We start from the raw sequence: 16376 nt of genomic DNA, 5'->3' as shown, positions 1-16376 counted from the left end.
ATATATTGTAAGTACTTTCGGAATTGGAGGATCACGAAAAATCGGTATTACGGACAGCAAACAGAGTTAGATTTTGAAACTAATCCGCATTAGGTACAAAATGAAAGCCTGCGAGAGCTACCCTATTGTCATCGCAATAACCAACTTCGCTTGTTATGAAATATTCCGTTAATAATTTGGCTAATGCGCACTACAGAACTACAGAAACGATATCACATCAGCAAAAAAAAATTTGTATTCCTGACTATATCTGTTAAATAATGGATTTTTGTTCCTAGGAGGAATTATAGGAAGAAGGGTTCGTGAGTGGAAGTGGTTATCGAAATTCAAGTCTTCTATTCAAATTCAAAATCAACATGGAGTATCACTGCATTGCGACTTTTTAATAACAAAAACAGAATACTAACATGATGTAGTGAAATTAAGTATGTGGGAGGTTGACTGACATCGTTAGGAAGACGGTAATGAAATCAAATCATCTGGGAAACTCACATTTTCAAATAAACAAGAGAGATAATCCAATGAGCCCCGCATCCAAGAAGAATGTGATCTGCTCAGGGTACACGCTCTGTGATATGGAACTAACGACTCATGTTATTGCATAAACAGACACTTACATCTTCACGCTGTACAGTTGTCACGGAATGACAGCCAGGAAGTGAATGATAATCGTTCAGTGACAGCTCTCAGGAAACAAGTGACAGGAATACCAGTTTCTCTGGTGTGAGCCAAAACTTCGCTACCAGGGTGCCAATAAGCCTGTAACCAACGTGACAAACGTAAAAGTGCCTAGATGCATAAATATATAGGGAAACTCTGAAAAAATTTTCCTCCCACGGAGTACACATACGCAAAAATATTTTACTAGATAGCAGTTGAGTTTAAATTGTCTTCCACCAGGGGAGGTTGTAGCACACGCATCGTATAGAATTGGAGGCTACGGCAGGATTAGCCAAATATAAATACTGTTTAGATCGATATCAGTTTCTCACATTTCATGGAGTCAGAAAGTCAGGATTGTTGTCGATATCCACACATACTTGTCCAAACTGAAGTGGGCACCGGGCGCCACCTGCTAAGGCACCCCTGCGGCCGCACCTCAGGTATTTCCTCCAGGAGAGGAGAATGGATTATCTGAAATGTTACCTGCCAATATGTGTAGTAGCAACAGTGAAGTATGGAGGACGTGATTAAGGTTTTGTCCCCCTATTGCACTTACGAAAACGCTAATTGCGGAAGAATATGTGCACATTTTACAGTATAGTGTACTGTGTATAGTAAAGGAACAATCTGCAAACGATGATGGTTTGTATCGGCAGGACAATGCATTATTTCAAAGTAGCATCTGTGAGGCAATGTTATGTGCTTAAAAACATTCCACAAGTGGACTGTCCACCCTGCCCAGAGTCTCAGACCGAACCGAGTGGCCGAGCGGTGTAGCCACGAGGTCTTGGGCGCCTTGTCACGGTTCGCGCGGCTCCCGCCGTCGGAGGTTTGAGCCTTCCCTCGGGCATGTGTGTGTGTGTGTGTGTGTGTGTGTGTGTGTGTGTGTGTATGTGTGTGTGTGTGTTGTCCTTACCGTAAGTTAATTTAAGTTAGATTAAGTAGTGTGTAAGCTTAGGGACTGGTGACCTCAACGGTTTGGTCACATAGCCATTACCACAAATTTCCAATTTTCGGAACCGAATGCAATGTCTCTGACATGAGACAACATCGATTTTGCTCCGAAACATAGCGTCCAACATAACTGCGTTCTCTGGTTTCGGCTCTTGAATAATAGGCTGGTGTTCCTAAACAGACATTCAGACTGCACACTGAAGTATTACCAGCGTAGCTCAAGCCGACATAAAGGTGAAGGCTGAACCTATCCATATAGTAAGGCTTGCCAAATTAAAATGTTACAGGTCATACCCCTATGTCCCGCGAATAAATGGCAGGATGTCCCCCAGTGGAATCGTACTCGAGTGTGATGATCGTCTGAGGTAGTGCAGAACCTGGACATATTGCTGGAAATGATACAACTGCGTTCGTCAGCGGTCTAGGATTCCTGAGAATGACTCCACTCATCTGTCCGTGTTTTAGTCGCCACCGTATTTTACTCCTAGAAAGGAGATTCTGGAACCTAGCTTCTGCGGGTCCCCAGCCAGCGATGTATAATGACACGAGCTCCTTAGTGAATCACTTATCTTATATATCGGTTCCAGGACCGGGGACTACGACATGCTTGGGGCAAAATTTAGTAATTCATTTTTGATGTGGTCAGAACCGGCCGACCAGAATCTTGGCAACGAAGTTTTTCATGATGTTCTCATTCAGACCAACAACCGGCCACTGTCACGACCGATCACTCAACATGCCTGTACACTGCACGATGCCAGTGGTCGCTGAAATCATGGAGATCTCATTCAATTTGAATTATGTGCTCGTGGCCTATCGTCAAACAAGTACGTGGCATTTGCTGCGGTTTTTCACAATTCTCAGTTCGTAGCATTCTCTAATCGGAGAATGGTCGTGATTAGGCGATGAGCGGAGCGGCACGTTTAATTTTATGATTTCTCTATTTAATCGTTCACACGAACCTACGAAATAGCGCATTGTCGACAAGACGGCTCAGTAATGTTCCCCAGCAACATTAGCCGCCACACAAATTGCAGACACGTGTTCTGCGACATGACCAGCCATAATGTTAACGAGAAATGGAGAAAGTGAAATTGAGGAAATAAGTGGGGCTTTCCCGCAATTGCGAACTACAAAACGAAAGTTACCAAGAAAAAGACAAGTTGCACTTCAAAAGGCACCGCATCAAAGATTTATACCGCAAGGAAACCGCAAAAACATCATCCGCTGTGCCACAACCGGAGGAAAAATTTGTGTTGGGTTATTGTGACAGACCGTCGTCGTAGAAGTTTTTAACGAAAAATAAGAAGAACACAGCTCAAAAGTAACTGAATAACTGAATGTCACACTCGCAAATTCTGTCAGTATCAAAATAACAGGTAGGAAGGTCCAGAGCTTGCGATATGCAGATAGAGCTGGAATAGCAAAAGCATACATCAGTGATGCAACTACTTGTAACAAGAAAACGTGATGCAAAATCAGTTTACCCTTGACCTTGGAGCAGTGGAAGCGAATCATTGGGTTGGATGTTTCTAAATACATAGTTTGCAGCTTGTGGGCTTGTTTAAGTCCCAAGAGTGAAACACGGAAGGTTTCGATCATGATTTAAGAAACCATATCGTGGTATTCCACGGGCTCCGTGGTACCTCTGCAAGGTGAAATTACTGCCAAGGATTATGTGACAATTTTGTCTGATCAGTTACTTCCAACGATAAAATGCTTGTTCTCCAATGGTGACGACGTGTTAGAAGGTAACAAGGCCGCTGTTCGCACAGCTCACAACTTCCACGACTGGTTTTGTGAACACAAGGGAGAACTGTAGCATTCCAACTTGTCACAAAAGTCAGCAGATCCCAATATTATGGAGCCTTTGTGCTCTACTGTGGATAGAATGGCTCATGATTGCTGTCCACATCCGTCCTCGTTACCTTAACTTGCCACTATTTTACATGAAGTATGTCGCTAAATTCTCCATAAACTTATATACGACCCGTATTCGTCCAATCCCAGACGACTTGAAGGTGGCTAGAATGTCGACGGTTTTCCTACACCGTATTAGGCGGGGTGTCCAACCCACGGCACGCAGGCTGCATGCTGCCCAAAGCAAATATGAGTGCAGCCCAAGAAGTGAGCATCTGTCTCACGAGCGATAAAAAAAAAGAGAAAAAATTTATGAAATTCCATTTTTATGAATTTATGGCAAAAAGACTATTTTCCGCTGGCCCATCACACTTTTTTTTCTTCTTTCCTCAATAATAAATTAGAAGTGTTAGATATAATATGTGTGGCCCAAAAATACTCTTATTCTTCCAATGTTGCCCTGTTAAACTGAAACGTTGGGCACTATGGTTTTACGCATGGTAATGTGATGCGCTTTTCCTGTTTTTTTAATTTTTGTTCACTCCCTGTAAATGGGTTGAATATTCGCCTATAACTACTGTCATTTGTGTTATATTATGCTGGACATTTGTGTTGAAATGTTGATACGCACTAGAATAATAATTACTATTTTAATAACCTTTGTATATTTACAGTTATTCTTTTGATTCGAAAGCTCTCAATGTAGGTCTCACGGCTGATATATGTACAGACTGGATTTAAGATTTCCCCTTGGAATGAATCAATAAAGCTCCAAGATTGGAGCCGGGGGACATGACATCTTGCCACGGTAGTTCGGCTGTCATTCATTCATCCTGCTTAACGAGAGCTGTTTACGGTGAAAGCTGACAGTGCCCGTCTCTTAGTTTGTAACAAAAAGTTGGAGCAAGCATATGGTGAACGCCCTCCGTCGAGTATACGCCCTCTTCGAAAATTGGCAGGGAAGGACATGCTATTTGATGATACTACATCCACGTCCTCTGTCGGAATGCGCACCCCAGAGATAAAACGCAGATGTCAAATTAGTTAAATGAACTTTCGATAGACGTGTCGTCAGGCACAAAGTGTTCGTTTCCGACGATGTTAAACAAATCACACAGCTCCACGCTTTAACGAATAGAAAGCCGCCACTACGAGTGATAAGATTTTCGACCAAACGTATTTCCATAGATCGTTCAATAACAGAACCTCAGAAGGATGTCGTCAGGACCAACATATTAGAGGCAGAATAACCCACAGCATGTCCTTTGGAGATACAACGCCTGCTTATGGGTGCCTTGCTGGTCTGCGAAAGGCAAATGTGGCGATTATGTTCAACGCACTTTTCACTTGCTGTGCGTTTAATATGGACAATTTAGACTTTGTCTCACTGGCATGATGTCCTGTAACGTTCAGCCTTCTGAAAATGCAGATCAACATTTACCGAAACGAGGAGCGCTTATATGCTTCGTAAGAGAGTGGAACTATACTTTAAGATAACTATTCCAGCCTAATTTTGATAAAATGTTGCTGACATATGGGAGCAACACGTTGGACTTGAACAGTTTCTGCTCCTCTTAATCCTCTGAGTGATCACGTTTCTTCCTGCTCAAAGGCGTGCTGATCTGATGTGGAGAATATACATAGCCATAGAACACTAACTGTAGGTGTTCCAGCTCCTTTGCAGGCTGCCTCTATCGGAAAACATGTGCCGGAAGCACCAAAGTTCCCAAGACGCCCATAGTTTGCGCAGGTTTGTGGCAGCTAGACGCCAGCAAAAACAGGCCCATATGATTGTGTGAGTTTACGGTTAATATGATGTCCCGGTGACCCATCCCATGTGAGACTTACAACGGCATCCAGAAACGACAGGCAGCCGCTCGGTCCGCACTTCCACTGTAAAACGGTTGTCGTAAACTGAATTAATTTCAGAAAAAAATTTCCGATCGAATCCAGGTTAGTTAAATTAATTCTATTGATTGGACATCTGAATTTTATTTCCACGACGTACATTTTGAAGGGAGTGAATGTAGTACGACAATTACACTACTGGCCATTAAAATGGCTACATCACGAACATAACGTGCTACAGACGCGAAATTTAACAGACAGCAAGAAGGTGCTGTGATATGCAAATGATTAGCTTTTCAGAGCATTCACACAAGGCTGGTGCCGGTGGCGACGCCTGCATAGTGCTGACACGAGAAAAGTTTCCAACCGATTTCTCATACACAAACAACAATTGGCCGGCGTTGCCTGGCGAAACGTTGTTATGATGCCTCGTGTAAGGAGGAGAAATGCGTACCATCACGTTCCCGACTTTGATAAAGGTCGGATTGTAGCCTATCGCGATTGCAGATTATCGTATCCCGACATTGCTGCTCGCGTTGGTCGAGATCCAATGACTGTTAGCAGAATATGGAATCGGTGGGTTCAGGAGGGTAATACGGAACGCCGTGCTGGGTCCCAACGGTGTCGTATCACTAACACTCGAGATAACAGGGATCTTATCCACATGGCCGTAACGGATCGTGCAGCCACGTCTCGATCCCTGAGTGAACACATGGGGACGTTTGCAAGACAAACCATGTGCACGAACAGTTCAAATACGGTTTAAATAGCTCTGAGCACTATGGGACTTATCTTTTGAGATCATCAGTCCCCTAGAACTTAGAACTAACCTAAGTACATCACACACATCCATGTCCGAGGCAGCATTCGAACCTGCGACCATAGCGGTCGCGCGGTTCCAGACTGTAGCGCCTAGAACCGCCTGGCCATACCGGCCGGCACGAACAGTTCGACTACGTTTGCAGCAGCATAGACTATCAGCTCGCAGACCATGGAGTGCCTGCGATGGTGTACTCGAAGACGAACCTGGGTGCACGAATGGCAAAACGTCATTTTTCGGATGAATCCAGGCTCTGTTTACAGCATCATGATGGTCGCATCCGTGTTTGGCTACATCGCGGTGAACGCATATTGGAACTGTGTGTTCGTCTTCGCCGTACTGGCCTATCACCCAGCCATTTGTTATACGTCTTAGTCACCTCTTGTTCGTACTGACGGCACTTCGAACAGTGGACGTTACATTTCAGATGAGCCCTACGAAACCGTACATGCACGACCGCATGTAGCAGGTCCTGTACGGGCCTTTCTGGATACAGGAAATGTTCGACTGCTGCCCTGATCAGACCATTTTTCCAGATCTCTCACTAACTGAAAACGTCTGATCAATGGTGGGCGAGTAACTGGCTCGTCACAATACGCCAGTCACTACTGTTGATGAACTGTGGTGTCGTGTTGAAGCTGCATGGGCAGCTGTACCTGTACACGCCATCCAAGGACTGTTTAACTCAATGCACAAGCGTATGAAGGCCGTTATTACGGGCAGAGGTGGTTGTTCTCGGTACTGATTTCTCAGGATCTATGCACCCAAATAGCGTGAAAATGTAATCACATGCCAGTTCTAGTATAATATATTTGTCCAATGAATACCCGTTTATTATCTGGATTCTTCTGGGTGTGGCAGTTTTAATGGCCAGTAGTGTACATTGGTGCCAGCACACTATAGGCATAGATATTCGATATTGGATAGGACGCTAAACCCGAGGGCTCTCACACAGTGGCAGCCTATGTGACGGAGTTTCCGCGAAAGGTTCTGGTCTTAATTTTAGCGACATACACTAGAAATCTCCAGTGTAAAAAGCTCTCCTGAAGATGGGTAGTCGGTTGTCAGACGACATAACGTGGCCAAATGTCAACGTCATGCTGCTGCAAGCCCCAAATTTGATATAATAATAAATAAATTGCCGTAAAATAAAGCCCTTAAAATGCTATCGAATCTTCAGGATCCATGACTTGTGTGTTGTTGCAAAGCAATTGCGCTCGCCGTGTTTCCTGTGGTGAGTCTTACTGTTGTTACCTTCGGTCAGTGAATCGCTGGAAGGGCCCCGGGTGGAGCGGCCGACGCAGCCGCTGTGCACGGATCCTCAGGAGCAGGCAGGCCACGCCCTGCTGCTGGAGTCGGCGCTGGAGGACAGCTCCCACTGCCCGGGCTCGCCGCGGAACGTCGCCCTCTACCTGCTGCTCGCCGTCACCGTGCTGGCGCTCCTCGGCGGCATCGGTGCCTTCTGCCACTTCCGCAGGTGAGTCTCTCCAACCACCGTTCAATCTGTGCATTACGGGAGGTGGTTCTACTTCTGCCGGCTTGCATCTTGACGAAACAGTTCACGGATGAACCGCTGAACTTCAGTGTCCTACGAGCGTAATATTTCGACACGTGACCAAATTGCCATCATCAAGTGTGCTTAAGGACTTGACACCTTAGCTGCAGGCGCAGAACTTTCACCTCAGCGCTTGCCCTACAGAGTGTACCGGAAGACGTCCGCCGACTCATCAGGCATCATCTCAAGGAACGTAGAAACGTTCGTCGACGAGGAGCTAATGATGTCACAGCTTGGAATTCCGGTTTTTTTTTTCTCATAACACTTCGAAGCGTTAAAGAAAAATCTGCCATTTGGCACATCAAGACGCTTCATTCGAATCCAAACTCGATAAGATAAAGTCAATGTTGTATGAATTCATGCAAGCGATATGAAAATAACTAATAAATCGCAAGTGCGCACCGTGGTTGAAATACTCGAGGCTGCCGTACACACATACATTGCAGACACAACGGTCACAGGAGCTTTTAGTTCGAGAGAGGCAACCACACGCCAGGAGGCCAGTCCCAACCCAACTACGTCGGTCGGTGGCCGCCCATGGAGTGGACAGCGTTTGCCTGAGGGAAAGGAGGAACGACCCCATGTTCAGCTTAAAAGCAAATTCCGCTACATTGTGTGGAAGCGGCCAGCCTACCCATTCTTTACACATAGCACGTAGTTTCAGAGATTTTCACAGGGAGACAAACGCTGATACTACAGGTTTCCGGATTGGTCGCCTTAAACTAAACGTCATACTCCCGTTTTGGAACAGCAATGCTGATTGGCATACGATATTTCTGACGCCTTGAGCTGAAGGAGGAAGAGACTGAAAGATATACCCCTTCACGTCTGGCGTGGGGAGGCGCCGTTCTGTTGTCGCTCTTGGAGCGAGGAACAAGTCTCTTCTCAGTACTTCACTGGGAATGCACCTCTGTCGAGAGCGAATCGATGTGCGACTCTCTATATTGAGTCCTTGCGACTAAGAGTTGTTCACTGTGTTGGCCGACAATCTTATTGTGTGGTGTGAACAGACAGAGTAGTAGTTAAACAGCTACAAGCGAATTTGAGAGTGTCATTGCAGTGGATTGGTTATCTGACCAGGGTACCACGTCAATAGTGAGACTAGGGCCGAATAGGAATCCTTGACTTCACCAAGGCGTAGGGAGAGTCTGATTGGCGAAGGTCAATCCAGATAGAACCAGAGTTATCTTATATGTCAACAGCAAGCGGCACACACAGCAGTAATCGCAGCTTATGGTATTGTGCGCTACAGCTATAGCGAGCCTCATGTTTCCTCCACAACAGTACACTTCACTACATTTGACATGCGACAGCATCGAACGTACCTAGCAACATTCTAAAGGGTAATTATTCAAGTTGAGTAGGCATGCCTCTCAGTCAACAACAATCTTAAACTTTGTATAGAAATTTCATTAGCGAATCCTATCCTTGAGAGGTAACTTCACATTCCGAAAAGAACCAGGAAATAACGTGTTCAATTCATAACTAAAAGTGCCGTTGTGATTTCTCAGAATTTTTGCAAAATAAATAATAATTTTCGTTAGTTTCATGTTTTTCTTACACTAGCTAGCACTACTCCAGTACCCAAGTATCCCACTAGTTACGTTTGAAATTGTGTGAATTTTGGTGTCATTTCATTACAGCGGACGACTCCATAAGATATTTATTGTTGAAAGTCGTTCAGGCATTTCTCTTTAGAACGTTAGGAGCGTCTGTCTGACTTCCGTAGTAGTGTGGTGGTGGAAATTGCATCTTGCGGGAGCCACAGGGTAAAGGGTGCATCTCAGATTAATCCGTTGTGCAGAATAACAGAATCTCAGATCAACCCCAGACCACACAGTTATCGAAGAATGTCCGTAAAACTTGCGTGATGTTCGAACCTACCAGTAACAAATACAGCAGCCTGCCTGTGATCTGATTCGGTGTCTTCCTTTAATCGGATATGGTACGGATCCCAAGTACTAGGGCAGTACTAAAGAGTAGGTCGCACTATTGTTTATATACAGTCTCCTTTACATATGTGCCGCACTTTCTTAAAATTCTCCCAATAAACCGAAGTCGACAAACTACCACAGTCCTGACATACATGTTCCATTCCATATCGCTTTGCAACGTTATTCCCACATATCTAAACGACATGACTGTGTCAGACAAGACAGTACTAATGCTGATCCGAACATAGCGTACGTGGCATGAATATAAGCTGCTTAAAACAACCAGCAAATTGAAGGTCCCTCGGCAGTGCTTCGTTTTATATATGTTTTGCTATAATACCATGACAGGAAGTAACATATCAGTAGTTAAGGACTTCTCTTATACTTTTTGTGTTTTAAATTGTTTACTAAAAAAGGGTAGTGTCTCAATGCCACGGCACAAAGCCACGACAATTATCAAAGGTGTTTCGCTTTTGGTGCAGTTTTTATGTTATATATCAAATGGAGACATTTAAAGCTACAGTCTTTTCCACATTGTATATAATGTAAGTTAGCCGCAGCTGTCATATAGAAGCCGTAGCGTAGTTGGTAACGTCATAAAGTATAAACAGCTGGGTAACAGTTCTTTCAAAATATTTTTCCTGCTTTTGTTTTCTCCATGATTAAGGGAATTCTTAATAATTTGATAGTTTATCTGCAAGGGTCGGGGTTTTTGTTATAAATAATATATTTACTATAATTCTTGTTGCAGTGGCCAACGAGTGAATTGTTTTCCCAATGACTCGAAATTTCGACGTGACTACCAGTGTGTCAGAAAGTAAACACAAGCTACACACAAGACGTGTTTGTTATTACGAAAGTTTATGTAAAAGATAAATACCTATAAATCGGTTTTATGGGCTGCCTCTTGTTTGTATCTTTCCGGCAAATATCACTGCATAGCATTGAATGGTACATGATTCTGCATTCGAATGAAATTACGAAACAAATCTCCATCCTGAGAATTATGTGATGAATAGGTTCCTCCACAGTATAGTACTTAATACAATACTGATATAATGGATATTTTGCATCCGTAAACTGACATAAGACGCTATAGAGTAACTATATTCAATTTAAAAGCGAAAATGTGATGGATAGTCAATTTTACTAACGAATATTTTCTGCTTGCGTGTACCTCAGATTATTGCGCAGCGTACGTAGTGTTCCTCTACCAGCAATTCGCTTTTCAAGCCATCGACGAATCCAGAAACTTTCTTGCGAATTTTGTCGCTCTTCCTCGACGGTCACTAACAGGGCTAAAGCCACCATTCTTAATTTTCTTGAACGATTAGGGCGCCACGTCAAGTACTGCTGGAGAGCACTCCGGTCACTGAACTCGATGACGAGCACGTTGTGTTCAGTGAGGTTTAGTTGGTGGTTTTAGAGTGTGCAGCAACCTTCACGGTTATCACGTCGGGTGTTCTTCGCGACGTCAGACGAGACCCGTATGACGATAGCTTTAAATGTGAACAGCTGGCACCACACAAAGCAGAGGAAAGGCGTGTGTAAGTCACTGATACATACAGTTCGCATCCTCTCGGGCAATGTAACTCTTTCCCGAAAATTTTATCATCTGAAGGTGGTGTTCTGGAAGAACGGCAAGAGGTAGTGGCAAATTCCGAGATCCTTACCATCTACATCCGCGTTACTACCGGCGGAAACAAAAGATGAATCTCCCTTTTGTAGATCATTATCCGGATAGACGACCAGCGGTCCTGAAACAGTAAGCGAAGGCAGTTCTCCACCGACCACCTAAAACAGGGCACTGCTTGTTAGTATCAAAGACGACATCGGACTGCGGAAATCCGGAGTCTGTGAGATATATCGCTAATTTAGCAAGACCTACATAGGCTAGAAGGAGTGTACAGTTATAACACATGGTGTTACGAACCCTCTGAATAACACCGCGTGCCGCGGCGAGTGCACTGGCGCTCGCGAAAGGCTGGAAAGAGAAGGAGTCGATAAGAAATTACGAATATGAAATCAGGAGAAAGTCTCTGGACTTTCCGAAGAGGACGAAACCGCTGCTAGACCCGTAATTTGCGTGTCAATGTTATTTCGGCTTACACAAAAATTCCCCCACGAATTACACTATCAAAATAATCACAGGAAGGAAGGAGACCTTACAGTAACGATTCTCTCGGTAAGGACGAATCGAAATTTGTAAATACATTTCAGGTACCGTCATTATGAGAGCGATTATTAAGTTGTCAAATACGGCGAGGCCCCTAAATAGGCTTAAATTTAAACTGAGCCTCTTCTCTACCTTGAGACAAGCATAAATACAGAAAAGCCCGCCATTCGATTGGGGGGAGGCAGCACATGGTTTGGAAACATCTGAGGCAAAAAGGAAACGGCCAGTTCTGTGTTCCAACAGACGACAGCTAGCCACTTAACCCCCCAGATAGCTGGCACTACAACTGTATTTTGAGCCCTAGGAACATTAGTCTGAGGTGCTGGTCAGCTAACAAAACATCTGAACACAGCCATTCCGGGGTATTCTGAAGCGTCTTCTTGCAAGGTGCACCGGCTGTCGTCTCACCCGCGACATCGTCTCGTTTCGTTGTCTAAACTTATTTCTTATGATTCAGTATTCTTTCTCCGAGCTATTCTCAAATTAAATTTGTGTAGTTGTTGATCAATGTTCTTCTATATGTCTTTTTGTGGAAGTTTTATGTCAGTTGGTGCTGCCGTCGGTGTCTTGTTCTGTACTGATGTCAGAATGAACATAGGTGACAAAAGTCATGGGATACTTCCTAATATCATGAGGGAACTCCTTTTTCCAGGCGTACTGATGCAACACCACATGGCATGGACTCAACAAGTTGGTGGAAGTCCCCTATAGAAATATGAGCCATGTTGTCTGTGTGGGCACCAGTAATTGCGAGGATTTTGTACACTGACTGACGTCTTCCTTATGTCCTTAAATGTTCGATGAGATTCGTCTCGTGCTGTCTGGGTGGGCAAATCATTCGTTCCAGGTGTCCAGAATGTTCTTCAAACCAATCGCGAACAACTGTGGCCAGATGACAAGACGCATTACCCTCTAAAAAAATTTCATCATTCTTAGAGAGCATGAAGTCTACGAATGGTTGCAGATGGTTTCGAAGTAGCCGAACATAGCCATTTCCAGCCAATGACCGCTCAGTTCGACTAGAGGTCGCAGTCCATTCCATGTAAATATAGTCCATACTACTACGGAGCCATCACGAGCTTGCGCAGTGCCTAGTTGAGAACTTGGCTCCATGGCTTCGAAGGATCTGCTCCACGCTTGAACCCAAATATCAGTTCTTACCAACTGAAATCGGGATTCATGTGAGCTGTCCATCTTGCCATCTAAGATCCAACTGATATGGTCACAGGCCCAGGACAGGCGCAACAGGCGATGTCGTGTTGTTAGCAAAGGTACTCGCGTCAGTCGCCTGCTGTCATAGTCCATTAACGCCAAATACCACTGCCCTTTCCTAACGCATACGTTCGTCGCAGGTTCCACAATGATTTCTACGATTACTTCACGCAATGTAGCTTGTCTGTTAGCGCACCAAAAACTCTATCCAAACACCACTGCCCTAAGTCGTTAAGTAACGGCTGTCGACCGCTCTGTTGAACGTGATGAGAGGTAATGATGTTCTCGGGACACACTTGACACTGTGGATCACAAAATATGGTATTCTCTAACGATTTCAAAAGTGGAATATCCAACGCATGTAGCTTAATCTATCATTCCGCCTTGAAAGACCGCTAATTCCCGTCGCACGGCCATAATTACTTCGGCAATTTTTTGACATGAGTCACCTGAGCACAAATGAGAGCTCCACTAATACACTGCCGTCCGTATAAGTGGACATCGCTATCCCATACTCGTGTCATCTCAGTGGACATCTCCTTGTTTTATTTTCTAAATCTTGTGTTTATTAATGCTGCGATTCCTATCACCTTTCCCCAACATCCGTTCATGTCAGTGGTTCCCTGCAAGTAGGGTCGTAATCCATACCTTTGCAAAGTCTGATATTGGGTAGAATATTAATATGAAATCGTAGCGGTCTATCAATGTTTATAAGGCCTGATAGCCGGGCAAAGTTCTTTTGATTTAGGCCTCCTGGGATACGAGAACTGTGACAGTTAGGGTAGGTTAGCGGCACACCAAATTGTAACAACCTAACAAGTCGGCAGCCGCAGAACATGGCCTACTTCAATCACACGGAACGGATTAAGACCATACTAACATTCTGACATGGACGTCAAATTTCTGGGGCAGTGTAATTAAATAAGCTGTCGATATTCGAGTAAAGGAACAGCTAATCATTCGTGATAGCTGCTGCATCCTGAGTAACGCCCGGGAAACTACAGTTAGATTGAGAAGCGGGGGGAGGTACCTCACAAGGAACTGGCTAGCGGGGCTGGTGGAGGAATAGCAGAGATGCTGCCAGGAGTGTTGCGGAACTAACACTGGTAGCAGTTACTTCTGTAAAATATCTGGGAGTAAGCGTACGGAGCGATTTGAAGTGGAATGATCATATAAAATTGAAACTTCCTGGCAGATTAAAACTGTGTGCCCGACCGAGACTCGAACTCGGGACCTTTGCCTTTCGCGGGCAAGTGCCCTGCCAACTTAGCTACCGAAGCACGAGTCACCCCATGTACTCACAGCTTTACTTCTGCCAGTACCTCGTCTCCTACATTCCGAACTTTACAGAAGCTCTCCTGCGAACCTTGCAGAACTAGCACTCCTGAAAGAAAGGATATTTGCGGAGACATGGCTTAGCCACAGCCTGGGGGATGTTTCCAGAATGAGATTTTCACTCTGCAGCGGAGTGTGCACTGATATGAAACTTCCTGGCAGATTAAAACTGTGTGCCCGACCGAGACTCGATCTCGGGACCTTCTGTAAAGTTTGGAAGGTAGGAGGCGAGGTACTGGCAGAAGTAAAGCTGTGAGTACCGGGCATGAGTCGCGCTTCGGTAGCTCAGTTGGCAGTTCGGCGCTAGCTGCCGTGCGGAGCGGAGGTCCGATACTTCCGCCTGTGCGGCGTGTGCGAGTGTTTGTTTACTTGTGGACTTAGTCTGCGCGCGGGCTAATAACAACGATCATGGCGAACAAGTACAGAAAAACTACATTACGATTCAATTTCTGCAAAGACTACGAAAGACCAAAGGCTTTAGCAGTGGAACGATTCATACGAGAGGACGTCAAGATACCGCCAAACGATATTGTCGGAATTCACCTGTCCATCGTTAGTCCCACGGTGTATGTTAAGATGGTAAATGACGCGGCGTGTGAGAGAATTCTACAGGCGACAAAAGCAGGTCTCCGATTTTGCCATAGTGACGGGAATGTCGGCACGGTAACTGTAGAACATGCTGGTCTGGGTGTACGGACAATACGTGTTTTTGAGCTGCCATTTGAGCTCCCGGCTGACGAAGTTATTGAGGCTTTTAAGCCATACAGCACGGTACATGGTCACACAGCAGAACGCTGGACACAATTCGCCACGTACCCCGTGCTTAACGGAGTGAGACAGATCACTATTGATCTTCAGAAGCATGTACCGTCCTATCTGACAATTGGTGGTTGTAGGGCGGTGGTGATTTACGATGGGCAACCACGTACATGTTCTGGCTGTGGCCAGGAGGGACACCTCATGTCGAACTGTATGCAACGGCGGATTACGCAACTGCCTTCAGATGTGCGGGAGCCGTCGCCAGAGATGACAGTACTACCGATCACCTATGCCAAAGCCCTCACTGCGTCCGCTGATGACCGAAAGGACACAGCCCCGGTGGAAGTTCCCGATGGCACTCTCCGAAACCTTGTAGCAGACGTCGGGATGACAGAGGATGCTGCTCCATCGAGCATACAATCTACGGCGACAACATCAGTTGACACCGAACTCCTACCAAGCACACTGATAGTACACGAAGCAGTTCCAGCCACTACGGATGCTGTTCCGTCTGGAACGCACTTTGTGACGACAACATCAGTTTCGACCGAACTCCCGCCAACTACAACGATGGGACTCGAAACACTTCCAGTTCCTACGGATGCTTTTCTGTCGGGCAGCCGTGATTCCCTACAATCTGATGACACGGAAGGAAGATCACGCAAACAACGTTCCCCGAAAAGGAGGAAACGGCGTCGTCGCACGACATCTCCTAGGGATGACTCCCCTTGCCCCGACGACGATGCGCCTGTGGAGCAAGACGACACAACAGCCTCTACGAAGCAGGATGAGGCAATGGAAACAGCGGTCTGTCACATTGACGGTAGCGGGACGTGGTGATGCTGAAGAGGAACCACAACGAGTTGGCTCTCCAGACGCAGATGCTGTGGCTATGGACACGAATATATCACTGCCTGCAAAGATGTGGTATGACGATGTTGAGGAGGCGCCAGACGTCATACAGAGGCAGCCGGCACTCACAAAGACGGCCTAGTAATTGCTGAAGGTGAAGAGAGAGGGGCGAGAGAACGTCTTCTAACTCAGCCCCCAGCGCCGATGCAGGGAGATATTGTTGCGCCTCGACAGAGTGGGATTCAACGCCATGCGAACCGTATTGCGACATTAAATATAAATGACGTGCGTTCACCAACCAAAATACACCTACTGAAGGAAACGATTTGGGCATCTGATGCGGATATTGCTTTGCTGCAGGAAGTCCACATAGCTGCACTCCCACATATCGCAGGCTACCAATCCTAT

General features: G+C 45.5%; 1 protein-coding gene across 1 annotated transcript in view; it reads left to right on the top strand.

Moving 5' to 3' along the window:
* Positions 1-16376, top strand: part of LOC126284043 (toll-like receptor 2) — a 143290-nt gene that overhangs the window by 87104 nt on the left and 39810 nt on the right. Inside the window, exon 9 of the mRNA XM_049982624.1 lies at positions 7410-7622. Within this exon, the coding sequence (XP_049838581.1) occupies positions 7410-7622 (213 nt within the window). The remainder of the gene's footprint in view (positions 1-7409; positions 7623-16376) is intronic.

The sequence above is a fragment of the Schistocerca gregaria genome, chromosome 1 (genome assembly GCF_023897955.1).
Source record: "Schistocerca gregaria isolate iqSchGreg1 chromosome 1, iqSchGreg1.2, whole genome shotgun sequence".
Lineage (NCBI taxonomy): Eukaryota > Metazoa > Arthropoda > Insecta > Orthoptera > Acrididae > Schistocerca > Schistocerca gregaria.
The sequence above is the reverse complement of the archived record's forward strand: the minus strand, read 5'-3'. Positions and strand labels throughout refer to the sequence as shown.